The sequence below is a fragment of the Archocentrus centrarchus genome, chromosome 21 (genome assembly GCF_007364275.1).
Source record: "Archocentrus centrarchus isolate MPI-CPG fArcCen1 chromosome 21, fArcCen1, whole genome shotgun sequence".
Classification (NCBI taxonomy): Eukaryota; Metazoa; Chordata; class Actinopteri; order Cichliformes; family Cichlidae; genus Archocentrus; species Archocentrus centrarchus.
The window spans coordinates 18,402,373-18,425,187 of record NC_044366.1 but is presented as its reverse complement, the minus strand read 5'-3'; the positions used below and the strand labels follow the sequence as shown (position 1 = coordinate 18,425,187).

The 22,815-nt window shown below is 40.1% G+C and overlaps 1 protein-coding gene across 1 annotated transcript; it reads left to right on the top strand.

Annotated features, from left to right (window-relative positions):
• Window positions 1-310: 310 nt before the first annotated feature.
• atf2 (activating transcription factor 2) lies at window positions 311-19,608 on the top strand. Its single transcript, XM_030758393.1, has 12 exons — window positions 311-371; window positions 1,036-1,108; window positions 2,434-2,530; window positions 2,616-2,734; window positions 2,826-2,951; window positions 3,357-3,535; window positions 5,657-5,771; window positions 7,592-7,684; window positions 10,246-10,476; window positions 11,189-11,395; window positions 13,756-13,861; window positions 17,685-19,608. Exons 2-12 carry the CDS (start codon window positions 1,061-1,063, stop codon window positions 17,906-17,908), a joined length of 1,545 nt encoding a protein of 514 aa, XP_030614253.1. The 5' UTR covers window positions 311-371; window positions 1,036-1,060; the 3' UTR covers window positions 17,909-19,608.
• The last annotated feature ends 3,207 nt before the right edge of the window (window positions 19,609-22,815 follow it).

Here is a 22,815-nt window from a genome sequence, read left to right as displayed (position 1 = left end):
GAGTGTGTTTGTGTATAGGAGCTAGTACCCTTTTAATATATTTTTTTATTTTTATTTTGATAGATTATAATACAAAAGGAAAACTAATACATATTTGTATGAGTGTAAATGCTAATAAAACGGGTAAGCTTTATCTCCAGAACACATCAGAAATGAGTAATGCAAGCAAGCAGGATATTTTGTATGCCTTAAAACGTTTCTGGTGTGGATTTATTCTCCTAATTCTTTTCCGAAACTACTTGAAGGTCAATGATAGAAAAATACCAAAGTCTAGGCTGTCCGAATGTGACGTTTACGGAAGAGCCGTAGCTGTTCTCGCGATGCTTTAGTACAACCGTGGGATTTTGTAAATCGAGGGTTGTGGCTGAGGGGTAAGTGACCACATAAACTGATAGCGAATGGGTATAAAGCTGTAGTAAAAGACAATTGCTGAGAGCGTGAGGTACTCGTGCTCCGTTACGATGAGACAGCCTTGAAACAAACGTTGACATCTCCTTTGTTTACAGTGATATTTAGGTCCTAATATGGCGACGGTAGTATGTTAACGCAGGGCTCAGGCTATTCCATGGAAGCGACTGGAAGAGACGAGCGCTACCTATGTAGTAACGTTATAGTTACATGTTCTGTGATGCCTGTCAGCGATGAGCTGCTGTATTTACAGTACAGAAGCTTTTGGCCAAAGGTGTCAGACTATAATAGCCCTGGATGTGTAGCTCAGTCGCTTGTTGGGCGAAAACAAATGAAGCGATAATCCTCTTTATGATGACACCGAGGTGTAAACAAGCAAAGCAGCCGCCCTGCATCCATAGGCTTTGTCCAGATTTCCAACTCTGCCTTCTAAATACAGCATCCTTTGCAGGGCTCCTCCAACCACCCTGTATTCACACACCATGAGCTACATTTATTCTCTCAAATTATTATTTGACATAATCCTGTGCATATGCAGCTACCTCTTGAAATATACATTATTCCGTGTCTGCACGTATAACTTTATTCATATATTTACTTTATTTATTTATCTTGATTTTATTTCAGGGCGAGGTAACAGGAATTCCTTAATATGAGTGATGATAAACCTTTCCTATGTACTGCTCCTGGGTGTGGACAGGTAAGTCTTTGATCACCAGTGTTTCATAAATCTCAGTGTTCAGATGAGCAGGACTGGATACACATGTTTGGTGCTCAAGGGCAAAAAAAAAAAAAATTCAATTTACATTACAGGCTGGTCATCACTTCAATCTATTTAGTACATCAGTCCAAAAAAGTTTATTTAGAAAAATCCACCATGTGAGCACATAATAAACTAAAGCAAATATAGAGTTCAAACACTAAGCTTAAAACATATCCCATCATAATAATACTGGATTGACTGCACGTTTATAAGAGGTTAAATCCTAACAGCTACTCACATACATTGATTTGAGGTCCTGAGAAAGTTATTAAGGTTGCCTGCTATTCATGATCAGGTGCTTTTTTGTTGTAATTTTTTTCTCATGATTTTTGAGTTATAAGATGATCTAAAGCCCTCTAAAATGTTTATTTCGGTGGAAATCTATGCTTAATTAATTTATAATTTTGCTAAAATGCATATAATTCAGATGTAGTGAATCCTAAAAGTACTGAAATCTGCCTAAAACCTCTTAAAAAGGGGGGATACTCCTCTTGTAAAATGTATGCCAGTACCATTGCCAGTGATTAAAATAACAGTTTGACTAATAATCAATGCCGATCTCCATTTTTAAATTTAGCTTTTGTTTGCTAATTGCTACCCGTTGTGGGGTAACAAACATAGATTCATTTTAAAAAAAAGTCTTTCAGCTGTTCATCACAAAATTAATGTGACACATCAGATAAAAATAAGCCACTAAACATTTTTCATTTATTTACTGATAGGCTGAAATTGGGACATGGACTGGTACGTGCCTAATTAGATTTAACATATATAAATGGGTCTTCAGACTCCCCAAAGCCCTTTCAAAATACTGAGGACATGGTCAGTGTGTCGTCAGTACTAGACTTGTCAGTTGTCCGATAAGCACAAACTTAGTGCTGTCTACCCTCATGAAGTTCAGTGTCCAAATGTTTGTTACAACTGCTCTACATTCATAGTAACATTAGATACCTTTGGTTGTGGTGCTGCTCAGTTGTTTGTCATTTTGGTCAGCAGGATTTGTTTCTGTTTAGTCAATACTCATAAAGATAAATGGGTTGGGCTCAGTTGTAAAACACTTGCAGCTTTTGTAGTTAAAGCCTGTAATGAGCTTCGACAGCCACATGTTAGAGCCAGTAAGTGTCAGAATGGAATCCACCCATGAAGCAGAAGACAAGTTATTCTTCAGAATTAAAAGGTGGAAGCGTTCTGCTCCAGACGTCTTTCAGTCACATCGCTTTGCTGTATTTTAAAAAAAAATTTTTTTTTTTAACCTTCCATAGAGATTCACAAATGAAGACCACTTGGCTGTCCACAAACACAAACATGAGATGACCCTGAAGTTTGGCCCTGCTCGGAATGACAGCGTTATCATTGCAGGTGAGTGCTCTTTAAGTTGGGATATTTAGATGCGATGGATGCTTTACATTTCTGTGTCTGTGCTCAACAGTTTCCTCCTTTGCAGACCAAACCCCAACACCTACCCGCTTTCTGAAGAACTGTGACGAGGTTGGGCTCTTCAATGAACTCGCAAGTCCTTTTGACCATGACTTCAAAAAAGCCACTGAAGATGAAATCAAAAAGGTGGTTCACGTTGTTAAATGTGTTAGTGGATCATCTGAGCTTTGTCTGCGTTCAGTCTTTTGATGATTTTGGGCTTATTGATGTTCTACAGCTACCCCTGGATTTGTCACCTCTTGCAACACCTATCATACGCAACAAAATTGAGGAGCCCACAGCTATAGAGACACACCGAGATAGCCCTCTGCCTCACCCTGAGTCTACTACAAATGATGACAAGGTATATGCTTTAAATAAGTGCCTCTGGTATTTTATCTAATCACAGAGCATTTACAAAGCTGTAATGAAGGATGCTCTCTGCTCCTGTGATCAGTAATTTGCAGATTCACTGGTATGAACAATCTTTGAAGCTCTGGGACTTTTTGCTCATTATAATTTAATTTTGACTTGAACTCCAACTTGTTTTCTTTTGTTGTGAATCCACAAAAAAAAAAAAAAACTGGCAAGAATAGCATTACATCACAAATATTAGATGGATTCAAACAAATACCTTTTATTTTATTGCTCATATTATTTATTCCTGATGTTGAGGAAAGATTAACTGCGTCTTATAATAGGAAACATTCAAGTAATCTGGTGTCAGTTAAACACTTCATTCAGCTAAGGTCTTGTATGATGTTTCCAGGATTTATCTTTGCAGCCAGCCTCACTGCCAACATCTACTATAGTCCATCCTGCATCCCTCCAAGTTCCCAATGTACTCCTAGCAACCTCAGAGGCTAATGTTGTAATACAGCAAGCTCTCCCATCGCCAACATCTAGCTCTGTTATTACCCAAGTCCCATCTACTAATAGGCCTATAGTGTAAGTAACCAAATGTGTCCATTTCTTGAGATCCTAGTTCTATTAAGTCATTGTTTCCTTTTCCAAATCATTTTTGTGCAGTTTTGCCATGGTGAGCTCATATTTCATGAGGCATGTGCTTGTTTTTGGATTTATTTGCGCTCTGCAGGAACATTTTCTTTTGGCTGTAACTTCCATCTTCGGAGAACAAAATCAGTGTTGCTCAAATATACGCAAATATACAGCACATTAATTAAAAATTAGAGTTTTAGAAGAAAAAAATGAATGGGGTTTTCACATAATCATCGCTGTCACAGCGGGTCTTGCACTTATTTTTGGCTCCAGCATTTTACATAAGTCTTTGGCAAAATTAAAACCTAGCTAAATTTCATTTTTTTTCATAACGGTAACTGAAGGAAACTTCACTCAGTCAGCGACAAAATGCTAGCTGCACTCACAGTTATACTGAGTGTTAGGATCCAATGGTTTTCTCATTCTTACTAATGATTCTTCCCACCTTATTCCCTGCATCCTTTTTTGTCTTCTGAAAGGCTCAGTTTTTTGTTTTTGTTTTTTTGGTTCATCAGCTTATAAAAACCTCCACTGCAGCTTTGTAGGTTTTTCCTCCAGCAGATGGAAATGACATAGAGGCACCTTCATTACTTTGTAAAACTGTGCACCATCTTTTGCCACGCAGGGCAAATTAGAATGAGACTGCAATCTCAAAAAAGTGCAGATGGGAGTGGAAAGTTCTGCGAGTGATCTGCTAAAAGTGCTCATGTCGTTTATCTTTGAGCACAAATCCGGCCATTTCATTTCAGTAATGATCAGTGTGATGTACCAAAAAGCAGTGGAAGTCACAAACATGCAGTAATCTGCTAACAAAAATAATATAATACAGGTGTAGGCTTTACACTTAATGAGTTTCTTCCCAGAAACAGCTTAAAAACTCAAATAAAGAAGAGACAGCTAAAGGAGATTTAATATGTTCTGATTGAAGGGTGAGTCTTGAGTAATTTATTTGCATTCATATAAGATTTAAACTCTGTATTGTATCATATTTAATTTATTGAACTCATCAAATTTTTTGGATTTCCTATTTAACCAAGCTCCCATTTTAGTGTAATTTTTTGTTGTTGTTCATATCTTGGGAGCTATAACAAGGTAATTTCACAACTTTGGGGATAAATAAGGAATCTTAAATGTACACATCCCTGTTTTGTTTTTTTCTTTTCTGCATGCAGGCAAGTCAAAGAATCTCAGCCACAGCCTCCAGTCCTCCACTTTAATCTCTACTCTGGTACATTAAAATAAATGTATTGTGGACTCACCCCTCAACATTTGGAGTGAAACTCAGGGAAGATCTGCTCAAGAGAGCCAAAGCTTTGACACCGGCACTCACAGATTTGATTGACACCCCCCCCCTCCTAGAGTCTACTATCACAGCTATATCAGGCACAGAAAAGGTCACGCTTATTCAGGATTAAATAATGGCATAAATAACAGTAAATTATAAATCACATTTGTATAATTCATTTAAATACACGCGCCCCAAATTTAGCTCTCTGAAAGGGAAACTTTATCCACACTGTTCAGTCACAAACTTAATGAAAAAACAGGGTTTTGCACCTGCACAGATGGTTTGTAAATCTGGGGCTAAGTGCAGAACCTGCTACAGTTGCTATATTATGTTTGAAATGGGGACTTAGTTTGTAAATATATATGATTTTACTATATTTTTTCTATTTTTAGTAGTAAAATTTGTGCTTGATTTTTCAGTATTATTCAATATTTGAAATCCCGACACAGATGATTTGGTGAAAACTCCATGTGTTTTCCTGACAGTGAAATCACTTCGTTACCAGAAATCAATATCTGGGCAATACTGATGTCACTTATTAGGCCTAATGTAACAGTAAAATGTGATTTTTTTGATAATATTGTTTGACTCTGTTATGTAGCAGGTCCTTTTTTTTTTCTTTTTTTTTTCTGTCTGGTTAATTTCCATCAGTTGTTGCCTGAATATGACATTATGTTGTATATTTGTAGTCACCCCTGTCTTTAAGTTGTGACATATTCTGTTTTTTGTTAATCTCAGAGTTGTTTGTTGTCTGCCTCACTGTGATTTCTTTGCTCTTTCAGCCCAGTGTCTGGTACCTTCCCCGTGCTCTTACAGCTGCCTAATGGCCAGACCATGCCAGTTGCTATACCTGCATCTATTACAAGCTCAAGTGTACATATTCCAACTACAATCCCTGTGAGTTTTATGCCCAGTATGTTCTGTCGACATTGTGTTTCATTAAATTAGGCTTAAGCTGTTTTCACAAATGCACTTCAGCCCAGAAACTTGTTTTGCTATCATCTGGCAGACGTGTTTTGGAGAACATGAACGTTGGCCAATCTTTAACATGCCAGCTCACTGGTACAAATTCCTGTACTGGCGTGAGAAGCGCAGGGAATATTCTGGTGAATTCACAGCTAGCGGGTGGTCGTTCTGTACCTGCTACCTGCACGCTCCAGTTAGGCAGCTTCCTCGCCTAAACCACACGGAGTATTTCAAGGAGTGAAAAATGCAGCTGATGCAAATTGTCTTTTGCTGTGTTCTGTATTAAAAAATATATATAATTTTTGAACAGCGTCCCAACCTGATTATCCCAGCATTTTCCAGAGTTCATGTGTGAAAACAGCTTTTCTGTAGAAACTGAACATTTTGGTGTTTATTTGATTAAACCGATCAGCATGCAGTGATCATAACCTGCAGAACAAATAGAGGAGTCAGAGCTATTTATTACTGAAATAATCTTATTGTGAAGTTTATTTAGAAGCTGTTGTGGAGCTTTTGAGCTTCCATAACAAATATAATATGCCCACTTGTCAGTTGCTGAATGCTGTTTCCAAAGAAAAGAATGAACGAATGAAAAAAAAAAAACATTTGTTTTCACCAAATGAGTCGAATGATTTCACGCTCTACTGACCGGTAGTTTACACGGGAAATGTTGCTGTTTTCCATTTAACATCAAAACACATCATTTCTGCAGATATACCTCTGTTGCTTTCAAACATTAATGGATAGTAACTTATGTGGTTAAAAATTCAAATCCCTCTCAGATGACATTGATTTTAAGCTGTTGCAATACTTTGAAATCATTCTTTGTTTGCTTTAGTTGGACAGAGGGACTATTTACAACTTTGGCACCTCAGATTTGGCAGTCAGTGTAAAAGCTGGAGAGGCTGACTGAAATAATAGACTTTAGAGTACACTTGTGGCAAAGACACAGGATTTGGCTGAGGTACAGCGGGCTTCTTTCCAGCACACTTTACTCCTGTTTTTTCTTGTACAATCAAAATCATCGCCCTTAATTTAAAGTGGAAGCGAAAGATGATGCTACTTGTTTTTTGTGCGAATACTATGGCTGTGTGTCATATTAAAATATGCTGTAAATGAAGGTCTTGTTGGCATTTTTTTAACTCTCCCATGTGGTTGCCTGTCCTATTGTTCACTGTAGTCCTGATTATCTACGTGGAACACTGAGCAGCAGTCGATTATCTCCTGATAGAGGCACAGCAGGGAAAACCTCTGTCTTCCTGGTCTGTGGGGATATGGAAAGCCTTTGACAAGTAAAGGAGGACGAAAGTAGATGGAGAACATGAGCCACCAGTGGGCCTCCCTTTCACTCGATCAAACCCCCCCCCCCCCCATCTCTTCCCATCTCCCTCTGTTTCATTGTCAGCGGCAGTGAGAGGAGGCCCAAGTCTGGCCTTCTGACTCATGTCTCTCCATCCTCTCTTCAGCTTCCCTGTCCATATGCTCTCACGCAGGCAGGCAGAGGTTCATTAGCGTGCACACTGCATCTCCATGTGGCGCTGCCTCCACAAAATAACAGGCCATCCAACCTAATGAGGCTGAGATATGAGGAAACTCTGAGAGCCTGCCATGGCTGTGTGTATGTGTGTGTGTGTGTGTCTGTATGTATGTATGTGTGTGTGTTTACATTGTGGGGGGAGCACTGGCTGCCTTTTTACTGCGCAAAGACTAATTTTCTCTGTGCTGATTTGTGTCTGTGTGTCTGCTGTCAGCTTGTCAGACCTGTCACCGTAGTGCCTAACGTCCCCGGAATCCCAGGACCTCCCTCGCCACAGCCTCAGCCCGCCCAATCAGAAGCAAAGCTGGTATTTATTATTTCTTCTTTAATTTGCATCAAATGTTATTTCCACACTGAAGCTGCTATTCCCCATTTGAGAGAGGTGATAACAGCTAAGGTAATGAGAGAGCCTAATGAGGAACAATAAGACAATAAGGTTGCTTTCTTCAAGAATGATGAGGAAGACTGGGTTTGTGCTATCCAAAAAAAAAAATGGTGCTGATGATTTATTAATCCATGAGCAGTGTGCTCACTGGAGACCTTTCCCGGTATTTTGTGATATAAATGATTAATCAATTATTTGAGAAACTAATTAGCAGATTAATGAGGAATGGAATAAAAACACTTACACCTGTCCTACCAATTTAACATGATCCAGCTACAAAAAATGCCCCAAAAATGCGCCAGGTATCTCTCTGAGGGGAGAAGGTGGTCACAGCAGTCTTGTCTTGTATTAACAGTGATAGTTGAAGGGCAGAGATATAAAGTGTTGTGAGGGAGATCAGTGGCAACGTGATGAAGCACGGATCACAGAACCTGTAAGTGTTCGCAGCATGCTCCGCCTTTGGAAATTAACAGCTAAACTACAGAGAGGAGGTGTGTGTGTGTGTGTGTGTGTGTGTGTGTGTGTGTGTGTGTGTGTGTGTGTGTGTGTGTGTGTGTGTGTGTGTGTGTGTGTGTGTGTGTGTGTGTGTGTGTGTGTTGGGAGGGAGGATTGATCCTGACTGGTGAGAAGGAGGAAGAGGGAAGAATAAAGAGAGGGGCAGGGAGTTGTTGGGGATCATGGGGTTCGGAGATGACAAACGGGAAGACAGCGTTGCACTCAGCACGCCGTCACCAGGGCCAACCAGAGGGGGGCTACCTGTGAAAGCCAGCTGGGGGCATCCTGGCACACGCTCAGCGAGGCACATTAAGTTGGCCTCACCCTGCATGGAACCTTTTGTTCAGCAGAATCCTGCCTGACCTGCATCCCCCCTCTTACTCGCGGCACCTCCCACCGCACTCAGCTCATCAGCAAACACCTAATGAGCCTGCGTCAAGAAAACAGACCCCCAGCTCAACCTGCCCGCTCCCCGCCCCCACCTTGCTCTCGGGGGGCACGGAGACGGCACTTTACAAGGACTGATGATGCTGCAAAGACCACAATAATGATAATTAACTTGCTGAATTTAGAAGATTATGCTGTTAATTAGTTGCAAAATAAAGATAAGTAATATAGTAGCAGATGGTTGAATAACACCCATGAGATGGAGGGTTATTACACTGATGAGGTTTCCATGGCAGAGATGAAATATGAATCTGACTGGCTTTTCCCTCTTTCTGTGGGCCATTCCAAGAGAATAATATCTTGTTTCTGCCAGAAGAGCTTCTGGAAGGGTATCACACGATAAACTAATTTGGTAGATAGATTGGTCTGGCAAAGGTAGTTGCTAGAATAATGCGGTCCTCTGTTTTCTCATGTAAATGTATTCCCTCTCACTCTGTTACTGCTTCCAAAGGCTCATTCACTTTCACCTTGTTTGTTTGCATGTTTTTGATGCTAGAGGAATTGACCTGTGAATTGCAGGGAGCAATGTTTGTGTGTCGTGTGGTTAGAGGAAGTGTTAAAAAAAAATCTCTTGGGGGTGGAGGTGCTGTTCGGACTTCTCAATCATTCTAATGCGAGATCCAGTGTGTTTAGTCAGTTTTAGACCCACAGTTCACCATCATGTCCATGCCATGAAATCCAAGGAACTGTCTGTAGATCTGAAATTATGGCGAAGCATCGATTGAGCAAAAATCTAAATCCACTGCCATCTCATTAATAAGACCCCTACAATTAAACACGGTGGAGGCAGCATCATGCAGAGGGACCGGGGAGAAGGGTTTCTGAGCAGCATGGACAGGCAGACTGGCTAGTTAAAGGATAGATTATTGCAGTCACATCCTGAAGATGAAGAAAGGCAACTTCTTCCAGATTGCACAGGAATTGAGACTGGGGTCCAGGTGTCCAGCCTTAACCTCATACTGTAAAACATCTTGCCATACAGCCACGACAAAAAGAAGAGTTACACCATATAAAATATAACTTTGGAGAGACCCCGAGAAAGCAGCTTCCTATCTAATCAAATGAAGCTTGAGATGATCTGAGAGGGAGAATAAGACGAACTACCCTGTAAGTCTGCAGAAACTTACCAGAAGTGTAAGTGCTACTAAATGTTTTTCTGCAAAGTATCAGGATGCTATTGTAAATGAGAAATGTCCTTTTTGTTTTTTGAAACATTATAGAATTAAAATTTTGGTCCATGTCGGTAGCCTTTCTCATTTCACAAAATGGAAATAGAAACTCTCCTGAAGGTAATAACAGCTGAAAATCAGCAGTTTTTGTGCTCTGTTATACATCACGCTGTGATAGACAGTGAAAATTCATTTTGATGTTCAGAAATGTAACTTTTATATGCCTACACTTTTACTCTGCAGTTTAGGGAGCCATATGGTCTCTTTTTAAAATCACTTTCTACATAATGTTTTCCATCTTGCACTAACCAGTGCTTGTTTTTTTTATAAACCTTGCACAGATATTTTCCCTCTGCCAAATTTTGTTTCCAGAAATTGAAAGCCACATTAAGCCAGCAGCTTCCTCAGGTAACCAATGGAGATGGTGGTGAAATCCAAAGCAGTGCTGTAACACACACTGCCACCCCGGCTTCTCCTGCCCCCACACCAACCCCAACTCCAGCCCCGACCGCAGTCCTAACTCCGGCTCCTCACCTGCCCACAACCGAGGCACCCTCTCCACATTCTCTGCAGCAGCCAGCCACCTCCACCACAGAGACACCTGTAAGTATTTATATCTTCTCCACAGTTTATTGTTTTATTACTGTTTCATCTATTGTGTGTCTTAAATCTTTGGCCAGACTAATACATTTAATACATAATCAATTTTTTTTGCTTATTAAGTCATGGCTTAAACACCACATTTTCCTGCAAAGTCATTTGGTTTTAAAATGTCTCAGAAGTTCATTCAAGTAAGTATTAGGTTCTATTTGTTGCTTACCAATAGTTCGTTGGTATCTATGCCATGGATGCGCCAAGCTTGCCAGCATTAGCTGTTAACATACTTCACCTTTTTGTCCACAGCAAATTTCTGTCACAGCAGCTAGTATTTAGAAAAAAAAAAAAAAACTGAAAATCCCCCTTTGCTATTCTGTTTAACGGCAAACAGTGATGGTAAAGTGGTCGCTTAGTAGCAGGAAGAGTGTGGTTCTGGTATGAGAACCAGAATTTCCAATAATACTTCAGACCTACTGTAGTATCATCAGTAATATCTTTTAGCCATCTCTGAGAATATTTTGTGCCTGTATTAAAGCCTTTTGTAAGCACAAGCTTATATCACAGTATTAAACAGGACGACCTGAAACTAGATTAAGTTAAAAATGACGTGTGACATGGTAAATTTTTTAGTTACAAAATGCAATTAGTGATTTTCTTCTTCTAGTTATGTCTCTATATCATCATGATTGTTAGTATTTTGTTTGTTGATGTTGCACAGGCTTCCCCGGTGCCCCCTGCGCCAAACCCACCGAGCACAGGGGGTCGGCGGCGCAGAACCACGAGTGAAGATCCCGATGAGAAGCGGCGCAAATTCCTGGAGCGTAACAGGGCTGCAGCTTCTCGCTGCAGGCAGAAGAGAAAGGTGTGGGTCCAGTCTTTGGAGAAGAAAGCTGAGGACCTCGCCTCCATGAACGCACAACTACAGGTGCTTTTTTACATACTTCAGTCAGCTGCCGAGAATAAAAATCCCTCCTTCGTCTCTCTTTGTTTTGCGCTCAGATGCATTAGTGTGTCGCTTTGTGTATGCATGCGTGCCTACTGTATGTCTGTTTGTCAGTCTAAGATGTTAGCGTATGTGTCCTTACGCAGACTTTTCCCTTCTGTGGTGATGAAGTCATTAAAGCCGATTAAGAAGAGCTGCCGTGTGACAGCAGCGGTGTGTGAGCCCTTTACATCGATATGTCCCTGTCAATAAAGATGTATCCTCCAGATGTCAGCCGCACACAAGCGTGTCTTCGCTTCTGTCTCAGCAGTTTACTGAATGGCCTCAAAAATCTCCTAGGGAAAGGTGTCTTTTTGAACCTTCATTTCGCTGGAAGCAATTAGGATCTGATGCTGACAAGTTCGAAACAGTTCATGTATCTGCTGTCTCTGTTGATAAGTGTGAGCCGGGGGTGCGGCACATCGGTGTTCCAGACAATTAAATGAGATGTGGTGTTTATTTGCTCACTGTCTTATTTTTCTATGAAAGCAGAGTAAGATGTGCAGGGTGGAGGAGGGAATACACGGCAGTGGAAAATAAATGGGTTCATGTTGTTAATATCTTCTGGTTCAAAAACAAGTTATCAGCACTTGTCATGGCGACGCGACTCAGTATTTTATTTAAATAAAGGTAGATGAAAAGGAAATGATAGGTGAGTGAATAAGGTTATAAAATGAGAACTAAAAAAAGGAGAACAACATGTGGCTGAGAATAAAAGGGACGCTTTATACGGGGGCATTAATCAGCATTGCAGGGCTTTTTTGTTTTTTAAACACATGCTGACATGGCCCAGCTGATCAGCAAAACTGCCTCTAATGATGCACAATTATTTTAACATCATCCTTAACTGGCTTTTTAATGAGGTGTCAGACCAGGCAGCTCAGAGAGCTTCCAGCATCACCGAAGGCCCATTTACTCAATTCCGATTAAATCACAAAGTTTGAGATAAGTTTTTAACTCTCAAAAGTCCATTTTAGTCCCATTTTAAATCCTACGTAGGATGCAGTTTAATGTTACTGGTGTTGGAATTTTTGGCAAGTGTCTGTCTCTGTAGTGAATTGGAAGAAGTGGTTCAAAATCATTTTCTGTTGCCTGTAAATGAAAGCAGTCATGGTGGAATAACAGTGAGTACAGCGTTGGCTGGATGCGATACATACGCTTCTTCCAGCTGTGTTTAAATCTGTCTTACAATAGCTCAACCCTGCCAAAGGCAGCTAGACTAAACAGATGGAATCAAATAAATTGGCTGCTTTTAGACTAATAGATTAAGCCACCCATAGTCCTTTAAAGGAGAAGAGACAGAGCTTAAATCTGCCATTGGGTGTTCTGTGGGCCCCTGGCCGCTCTAAATCCAGTTAAAGTCACCTTCAACGTAATGTGGCTCTCTTTTACGACATGCAGAAATCCTCACCTCCCTCGGGAGCTGTAACGACACGAAAGCGTAAATCTGCGCAGCATCTACAAAGTTGCTCTGACAATCCGAACAGCTCACCTCTGACAAATGTGCTGGTCGGTAGCCAGTGAAGGCTCATAATTATTGCACAGGAAATACATAAATGAAAAAGTGCATACTTTATTCTGAATTCATTTGTTGTATTGTTGCCCTTCCCCTGTGTTCACTGGTTCTTGTTGGAGTGTTTGCAGGTTTGGTTACAGTAACATAGTGGTCATGTCGTTAGTACTGTACAGAGGAGGTCTTTAGAATGCAACCCTACATTTCCAGTAATAATTCATTGAAGATGAAGCTTTTCATATAGAGAGGGCACAAAACAACATTCAGGTTGCTTTTGTGTGTGTTCATGCATATGTGAATTTATTATATTGTATACATGAACATTTGGGGATGCATCTTTTGCAGTAACATTACCACTATAGCATATTGTGTTGGCCTTTTTTGGAGCTTAAACTCTAGCTAAACCTCAAACACTCAGAGTACACATTCATCCATATTAGCTTATTTCTTACATATTTGCTTTAAATTTGGCTAAGAACCAGACAGAAATAGTAATCATACATATTTTGCCTAACAGAAAGAATATTAAAAAAAATAAGATTATCAATCTAAGTTGATTAAAAACGTTTGTGTACCACATGTAAAAAAAACTTGGAATTACTTTGTAAAGGCCCTTGTTCATATTTTAATTTCTGCAATAATCAGCTAACCTTTTATCTAGTTTGTAAGATTTGAACTATGTGCACCTGTCACCTGTTTTTTTTCCCACCCTCCATGTTTACATCTGGCATGCTGTTTGCTCCGGTGACCATTTTACTGATCGCTGTTGTGTGTCTCCTCTCTCCTCAAGAATGAAGTCACCCTGCTGAGAAACGAAGTGGCTCAGCTGAAGCAGCTTCTTCTGGCTCATAAAGATTGCCCTGTAACCGCCATGCAGAAGAAATCTGGCTATCACAGTGAGTAATGCTCCATTATTCTCAGCCCGAGGCTTCCAATGAAACGTGTCTAAAAATGAGCTCCGGCTAACCACTAGAAGGACATGTGGCCAAACAAAAAGAGCTGTTGACATATTAGTTTTTGACAAACTTGGTAAAAGTTTGGATATTTATGGGTGCTGGTGTGTGAGACAAATTCTCACTTGCAGTCTTCCTATAAAGAGGCCACAGGTGGTATCCACAGTTTCTCCTCATTTGATACCTAAATCAACATTTGTTAGATGAAGGTAAATGTCTGCTGAATGTGTCTGGAAGGGTGTTCAGAAGAAAAAGGTGTCAAGAACTGAATTATAAAGGATGTTAACTCTTTTTGTAAGCATTCACTTATTTGTAGTTTGAACATCTTTAGCTTACAATGATCATCTTAGTGGATATTTGAATAAGCGAGAAGTGTCTGCCATTTGCAGCCTCTTTATTCAAATTGCTGTTGTCAGCCTGTACTGTACAGCATCATCACAAAGTCTCATTTAGAAATATATCACCTATTTTTCTTCGTTTCCTCGGATCGGGGCTCTGTCAGTCTGATTTTTTGGTCATAACTCACCTTCCTTCACAGATGAGCCAGCATGCAGCCCAGAGCGAGTGTGCTCCAAGCCACTTCTCCACTGCTCTGAACACCTCTGCTGACTTGTATTGACAATGATTGCCGCTGAAATGAATCCAGTACTGCAGAGCATTCTCATTGTGGGGTGTCCACCAAATTCCACTGTTCATTATGCATCTCTTATTGCTAACCATCCCACGGATGCATGTCATGTGCATTATGGGACTGATGGTTTCCAGGCTAGAGTGGGCTGTCAGAGCCAAGTCTCATTTGGTGCAGACATTTTTAGCTGAGTTCACAGATGAAGTGGGTCATCTTTCTCACGTGTTTGCTGAGGGTGTCTGTCCTCTCTTTCTGGACCTTTGTGAAACACTTTTGCAACGTTTTGTTTAATGCATTTTGAAAAATAGAACCTTTTTCAAACACCACAGTTTACTGGTTTGGTTTCTGCTAACAGGTGCGTTTGAATTTCAAAAAGCCTAGAAGGAAAGCCAATTAGAGAGAGAGTGAAAGTAAGTAAGGTGAAGTCTGGTTGAATGGCAGAATCCAGGGATTCCAAATAGTTTTTGATGTCCACCTTAAAAAGCTCAAGTAGTCCTTGATTAGCCCCACCCTTGTGTTCAATTGAACTAGTTTTTCATTAGGGGTAGGGCAGAATATCAACATGAAAATAAACTTTGTTAGGTACACCTGTTCAACACCTCATTAATGCAAATATCTAATCAGCCAATCACATGGCAGCAGGCATGTAGACATGGTCAAGACAACCTGCTGAAGTTCAAATTGAGCATCAGAATGGGGAATTAAGGTGATTTAAGTGACTTTGAACATGGCATGGTTGTTGGTGCAAGATGGGCTGGTCTGTGTATTTTAAAAACTGCTGATCTGCTGGGATTTTCCCCACACAGCCATCTTTAGAGTTTACAGAGAATGGTCTGAAAAAGAGAAAATATCCAGTGAGCAGCAGCTCTCTGGGAAAAATGCCATGTTGATGCCAGAGGTCAGAGGAAAATGGCAAGACCCCTTAGAAGTGATAGAAAGGCAACAGCAACTCAATTAGCCACATGTAACTTGCAAAGTATGCAGAAGAGCATCCCTCAACAAGTTGAATCTTGAAGCAGAAGACCACACCGAGTGCCACTCCTGTCAGTTTAAACCACAAAACTAAGGCTGCAGTTCACACAGGCTCGCCAAAATTGGACAGTAGACGATTGGAAAAACATTGACTGGTCTAATGAGTCAGCAGGGTAACACACCATGTCACAATGCTCATATAATTTCAAACTGGTTTCTTGAACATGACAATGAGTTCACTGTATTTAAATGACCTCTGGAGTCACCAGGTCTCAACCCAATAGAGCACCTTTGGGATGTGGTGGAGTGGGATTTGCATCAAGGATGTGCAGCTTGAAAAAATCTGCAGCAACTGTGTGATGCTTTCATGTTAATATGAATCAAAATATCTGAGGAATTGTTTCAGCATTTTGTTGAATTGATGACACTAAGAATTAAGGCAGTTCTGTAGTCAAAAGTGGGTCCAACACTGTACTAGCAAGGCATAGCTAACAAAGTGGCTGTCCGTATATATGTTGAAGATTTAGATATTTTTATTTGAACTTCATATTTATTTATTGATATTTTTCCAACTAGAACAACTGCTTCATTTCTTCTCGTGGTGTTGTTTACCAAATGGATGAGGGTAAAACACACAAACAGAAGTTACCTAACTTGACGTGAAGAAGTGTTTTTCCCTTTTCAACCATTTAGCCATCACATATACTAACTTTAACCTGTGCTTAGCTTTAGCTGTCTGTTGCAGCTGCTTTTGTATTAAAACTGAGCTGTTTACTAAGTGCTGCTGAGATATTTCCATTCATTCATCCATGACTAATAGCGAACATCTCTCCTTGCTTGCTAACTGGTATTCGCACACTTAAAACTGCAACATTAACAAAGAGGTAATTTTCTCTCATTTCTGTTTATTTCAAATTACTCCACAGTCCTCCATTTATTCAGCAGAATTACCCCCTGGGGCTTGAGCACTCCAGTTGAGAATCCTGAAATAATCTATTTTGCTAATTAGTAAAGCGCGTTATTTAATTGTGACTGACTCATGTAAAGCACTCATCAGGCACTCTGTTTTCTCAGTGTTACATACCACATAAGGCCACACTGGCCCTCCACACCCTGTAATACCCTTCATCGTCCTGCCCAAGCGTAGACATGGCAGGTGGGAGGAAATTACCCAGACTGCCCCGCAAACAAGCCAGGCCATGCTTTCACTTGGCACACCAAGCTGTCCATCTGTCTACAGCGAACCCCTCTTCAGGAACCAAGAGAGCGGAAAGAAGCTCCTGTCGGTCCAGGGAACCAGAGTTTTAGAGCATTATGAAATATCAGGCAGCCAGCACTTAGCGTTGTTAGGAGCAATAATGCTCACTTGAACATGAAACAAAAACCACCAAGCTGATTTATTCCGAGGCTGACCTTCTGCACAGTAAAGCAGCGAGGGAGTTTATAGCTCTTTGACATTCACTTGCACTAAATCACATGGTCAAAGTCCAGCCAAGAAGGCAGATGAAACCTCTAATGTGAAGACATTTGTATCGCTCTTTAATTGCATCTTCCTGCTTTGGAATTTCTATTTTACATTCTCGAATACGAAACCCAGTCATTAATTACAAAGTGCCATCGCAAGTGACTTCATATCATTAGCAATATTAATTATCATTGTGCTCCTTATTCCTTTATGAAACAGAGCATGAGAGTGGAGTCTCTTTTTTTTTCCATCAGGATCCAATTAATTCAATGCAACTGCCTAACAGCTGGTGGCATTTCGACTCCAAGTCTTGCCTACTCTCCAGTGTGAGCATCATTAAAATCAGGTGCTGTAATCATCTGTCGCTGCAGTAGTTGGCAAGGTAACAAAAAACAAATGAGAATGCATTTAGGGATGGGAAACACTGCCACATGCCCCAGAATGTAATGTACCCTTATGATGTGGGTTTAAATTGACATCGGAGCTTTAATTAAAGGAAGGGGTGCAGAAATAGCATTATGGGGATTAATGAAACAGTTTGCATACACTACATGCAAATATCTGTTTTACATCTGATTAGGCCTGTGTGACACAGCTAGCCCAAGCCTTCTGGAGTGTATCCGGTAAAATAAAATGTCTGGAAGTGTTGCAGCAGCCTAAGCCCCTCAAACGGTTATTTTTTTGTTCTGACGTCTTTGCAGTTACCGATAAAGATGAGAGCTGCGAGGAGATGTCCGTCCCAAGCAGCCCCCAGAGCGAGGCCATTCAGCACAGCTCCGTCAGCACCTCCAACGGGGTCAGCTCCTCCTCCACGACCCCGGCCGTCTCCGCCCCGTCTGGCGCTGCCGCCACCGCATCAAATCAGAGCACAGAGGAGAGCCAGCCACGGAGGGGCGCCAACCAGTCTCAGCCTTCAGGGAGTTGATCGTCCCAAACGGTGCCCGAGCGTCATCGCCGGAGTGCTGTTGCCTCTTCAGTCTCTCTGACAAGCAGAGCAAAGGGATTCTCTCTCAGCTTCAGTTCGGACCGTACTGTTTTTAATTTATTCCTGATTTCTTTTCTGTTTGGTCCATTCTGTACTTTGTAGGCAATGCTTTTAAAAATGCAATGTTTTCTCTGGAATTGATGAAGACAAAAGAACAGGCACTTTAGGTGTAAGATGTAAAATGTGTTTTGTTTTTTGTATTTGTGTGACTTATTTATTAATCTTATCTATTTTTTTATTTGAAGGCGATCACCTTCAGGGGTTGATCAGTGAAACGTTAGCGACCTTACCAAAGGTGTGTCGTGGCTCATTTGCAGTTTGCTTGCTTGTGTCATCTCCATGACGTTTGTAAGCACTATCTCTACGATGAACTAGAACAGACACTTTTATTTTTTAAGTCATTTTCCTTTTTCCATTTTGCACATATTTGAGAGATGACGGGTTTACTATTTAAAGACAGTCCGCATGATTAAGTACAGGCAGCTTTTTTTTAGAAGTAGATTGGAATACTGTCACATCACACAAACGTTAATGTCTGAATCAGATTTTCAATTTGACAGATTTTCTGTGAGTGAGGTCAGCTGTAGTTGTGCAGTTTGAATGTTTGAGCTCACCTCTGCTCGTAGAGTAGTCTTCCGGAGGGGAGCTGGTTAGAAACGTGTGTAATTCCATTGACATTCCACCTGTAGTCTGATTGTTTCTGAAGCAGTGATTGTAGGATTGCAGTACTTTTTTCCATTACTCAATCATGGTGATGTTGACTTCATCCAGTGCCATTAATGTTTTTGTATAAATGAACTGAGTACATTTTTAATGCAGATTAGCTTCAGTTGATTGCTGTTCTCTCAGATTTTAAGGGTCTCATGAACATAACTGCTCAGTAGAGGAGACCTCCTGCTTTGTATACTGTCTCTGCTTTATAAGTGACTCTTTATGGCTTTAGTGTCTAATGCAGAGCACTTAAGGACATTAGGCTGTTTTCATGGTTGCATTTCTAGGTGACATTTTTAGAAAACATTGTAAATAACATCAATGATACATTGTATGTGATCTTTCTTGGTATTATGTACTTTGTTTTTATAGGATTGTCTGGATTCAGTAGCTGAGCCCTTTTGATCACATTAAGCGATTCAAAACTGACCTGAAAAGTCGTATTAGGATATGCTTTTTTTTTTTTGTTTGTTTGTTTTCCAACAGGTCGTCATATAAAATGAAAGCATTCAGATGTGAACTGGAATCACATCATGTATATTAAACTACTACAGCTCTGTAAGAATTGTGAGCATTTCATCATTCAGATAATTGTAAGAAGTCAAATTACACCATGAAGTCAGTTTGCCTTTTCTCTTAGTCTGTACTGGCTTACTACTGTGTAGTTTTACAAGAAGCTAAATCATTGTTTTCTTAAAGTATGATTTTTAAAGTTTTACTGTTATGTGCTATCTGCATGAGATAATGATTCTCTGCGAGAATTTAACTGTTTATTTAATAATGTCTCAGATAAATATCATTAAACGAGTTATTACAACATGAGTTGTGAAAGCTTTGGTTACTTGTTTTACGTTGGCTTAAGTGCTAAAAAAAAAAAAAACAATAAGGGGTGTGATACTGTGTTGAAAGTGTACTTGTAACGTGAAAGTTCTGCATAAAATTTTGAATTGATAAGTTGTTGTAATAAACCTTTTAATATCTCTTTAAAATCCATCTCTGCTTCCATTTAATTTGCAAGTGACTTCATCTGAATAAAACACAGATGGGATGAAACTTCTGAACTATTCATACGCTTATTACATGTTTCTATAATTTGATGAGTGACAAATCCAGACAGGACTGTGTCACGTGGAGGCTGTGCCAAGCGTCAGCATTTATTGTGGTGTAGGCTGCCACCTTGTGGAAAATCTGGATTTGTAATCCAATATCAGCCAGTCCAAAAGAGGGTATGACTAAACAATACATCAAATATTTTATCACCATCACTACAGTTTCCTTTGGTTTTGAAATGTAATGTTCTCATTACAGAGAGTGAATTAATGAATCCCACCACAACTGACTGACAGAACTTTACAGAATCATGATTTGACTGAAACCAGCTTCAGAATCTCCTTTTTTCAGTAATGGCAATTCATTCAGGAGCATCAGGTGCTCTATTGTGTCCTATATTATAAAACAGATGGAGTTCAGCTGAGTATTAGTATCGTTAGGATTAGTATCTGAGCAGAGTTTATTGATATAATCAATGCCGAGACCCCTGGACAGCTGCAATGTGACTGGATTAGAGTTCAGCTCGATTCAGACCGTCCAGTTCTTCATCTGTCACTCTCAGCACCCAATCGTCTTCCCCTTTTCAAAATAGATGTGTGATGATGTCATTCCCTCCATTTCCTTCATTTTGTGGATATATTTTGTCACAAAGAAAAGGGACCGGCTGACACATGCACTGCTCTGCGCTGGTAAAAGTTAAGTCCACAAAGAATAGTCTGCGTGCATAAAGACTACAGCATGAAGTGCTTAAGCTGTAAAGACGGACAGTTACACCTTCAGGTGGACGGGCAATCAATGCCTTTACTTGGAAAGTATACAAACTTTTTTTGTGTGTAAAACAGGTTCACAACTTATGACTATTAATTTTTCTTTTTTTTTTTTTCTTTTTTTTTTACCTGAGTGTTTTGCTATGCTATCATGTCAGTATGGACCAACATCTCTGAAGAATGTTTCCAGCACCTTGTTGAATCTCTGCCATGATCCAGATCCCCTGTACTTTCTCCAGGACAGCCTAATACAAAAAACCAAAAAAAACCAAAACCCAAAACAAAACCAAAGTCATGAGGAGGGTAAAATGTCACGCACCTCAGTTTATTGTTTACAGATTAGACAAAAAAGATAGAATCGGCATCTATTCCTGGAAAAGTGCAGGAATGCCTGCAGTGCAGATGGACATGCAGCACAAAGCAGGGTAGCTCAATTCGTTCCTAGAATATGCTCAACATCAAACACCAATAATCAATACTTAAGTCTAAATATCATATCATATATTCAAGTGTAGCTCTATAATTCCAAATTCAAAAACATTAACCCAAATACTTCTAACAGACGAGCTGATAGTCTTTGGGGAGTATCCTAAACAAGTTCTAAACAAAACAATCTATCTGAAAATTTTAAGAAGGACCAAATTAAAAGAATTGGAGCTTTTTTGGAGAGTTCAATCATATTTGAGAGGCAATGGCCAAGGATTGTGTGTAGTTTCAGTAAACAAATTAAAAAAAAAAAAGGCAAAATAGTAACTGAACTGTTTGAACTATATGCAAATATGAGAATGTAGGTTAGCTACTGTAAAATGCAGTTAAACTACAGGTGTAATCACATAGTTCACTACTCCCTAACTTTGGGTATTATGACACTTAATTATTAATCCACCAGCACCAGCTCAGAGTGCCCAGCAGGTGGCATTACATCCAAACCCAACAGAAGAGACTGATTTAAGGTCTGTATCTGCTGTTCACAGCAAGGTATACGTAAATTTTTGTCAAGAGGAATCACTGAGGAGCAGCACTGTTACTAAATTAAGGAAGATTCAATCTCTCATAAATAAACACACATTCAGTTCAACTGGTGTCATTTTTTAGTGTTTTATAACATAAAATGAATAACAGTTTGAGAGTAAAATATTCTATGCTATTTAGTTATGTTTATTTTTTAATGTAAAGCAGACTGAATTTTGCCCACCAACACTGATGCATAGTAACATCGCCTAACTAGGGCAGCCTTGATTAGCTGCTGATCAGAGAGGGAGAATTGCAAATGGTACTATGTAGGTCACAGCACTGGCTGATAACGCTTTTGCTGGTTGCTCTATACTTCCAAAGCTGGAAGTGAATGTTCTTATAGCACCTCAAAGAGCAGGAGAAAAGCAGAGCAGCACCGTGAACTGTTTCACCACACACAGAATTTTGATTGTTTAATTAAATTCCCCTTGGCAAACAGCTCTGTATTATTCATTATTCATTTCATAATTATTTTAATGCTAATTTGATGAGGTTTTTCATTAATTAATGCGGACCGTTCAGAGGTATCGCTATTTTCTGGCTGCTGCAGCGGGATGGAAATCTTTCAGGCAGTTGGCCTTAAAGCTTTTTTTGGTGAATAATCCACAAATTTTGTTGTTTTCCCAGCATCAGATTCCAGGAAATAATGAGCAGCAGAGTCTAATTGGGAAAGAATAGCAACAGAAATAAAGATGGCCAACTGGAGTTGAGAGACTCCCTGTTTCAGGCTCCCGATAAATGAGCAGGATACTAATGTGGTGCTGATCTGCTGACAGGCAGGCTGCTCCAGCTGTTCCCATAATTCGACAGGTATTACGCTTTGGCCCTTAGCAGTCTGCCTCAGCAGACTGGCACTTAATTAGGCAAGGATTAAGGCCAAACTGCCTCATTTACGTGAATTGTATCATAAATACATACTGGATGCCCCTTTTCCTTCAGGGGGCATCTGGGGTAGGTTTTTCTTTAAAAAAGCAGAGGATGCTGAAATGAAGAGGCTCCGGGCCTTTAGCTCCAGATTTCTCAACAATGAGGACTCCTTCCCCCCCTGCTGAGGGGTGCTGTTTTTGAGCACACGCTTTAACCCCTCAAATCCAGGGAGACTTACGCAGGCAGATGAAACAGCTTGATTTACATTTAATTCAGATTATGTAAATACACTGGTTGGGTCCCAAATCAAACATGGGACACAATGCACGATGCCTGCAGCACCCAGCGAAAGCAGACTCTATTGTCATTTAAATATATTGGATTTAATATTTTTTCACACATGGTCTGGGCATTTAATTGAACTCTTGATCAGATATA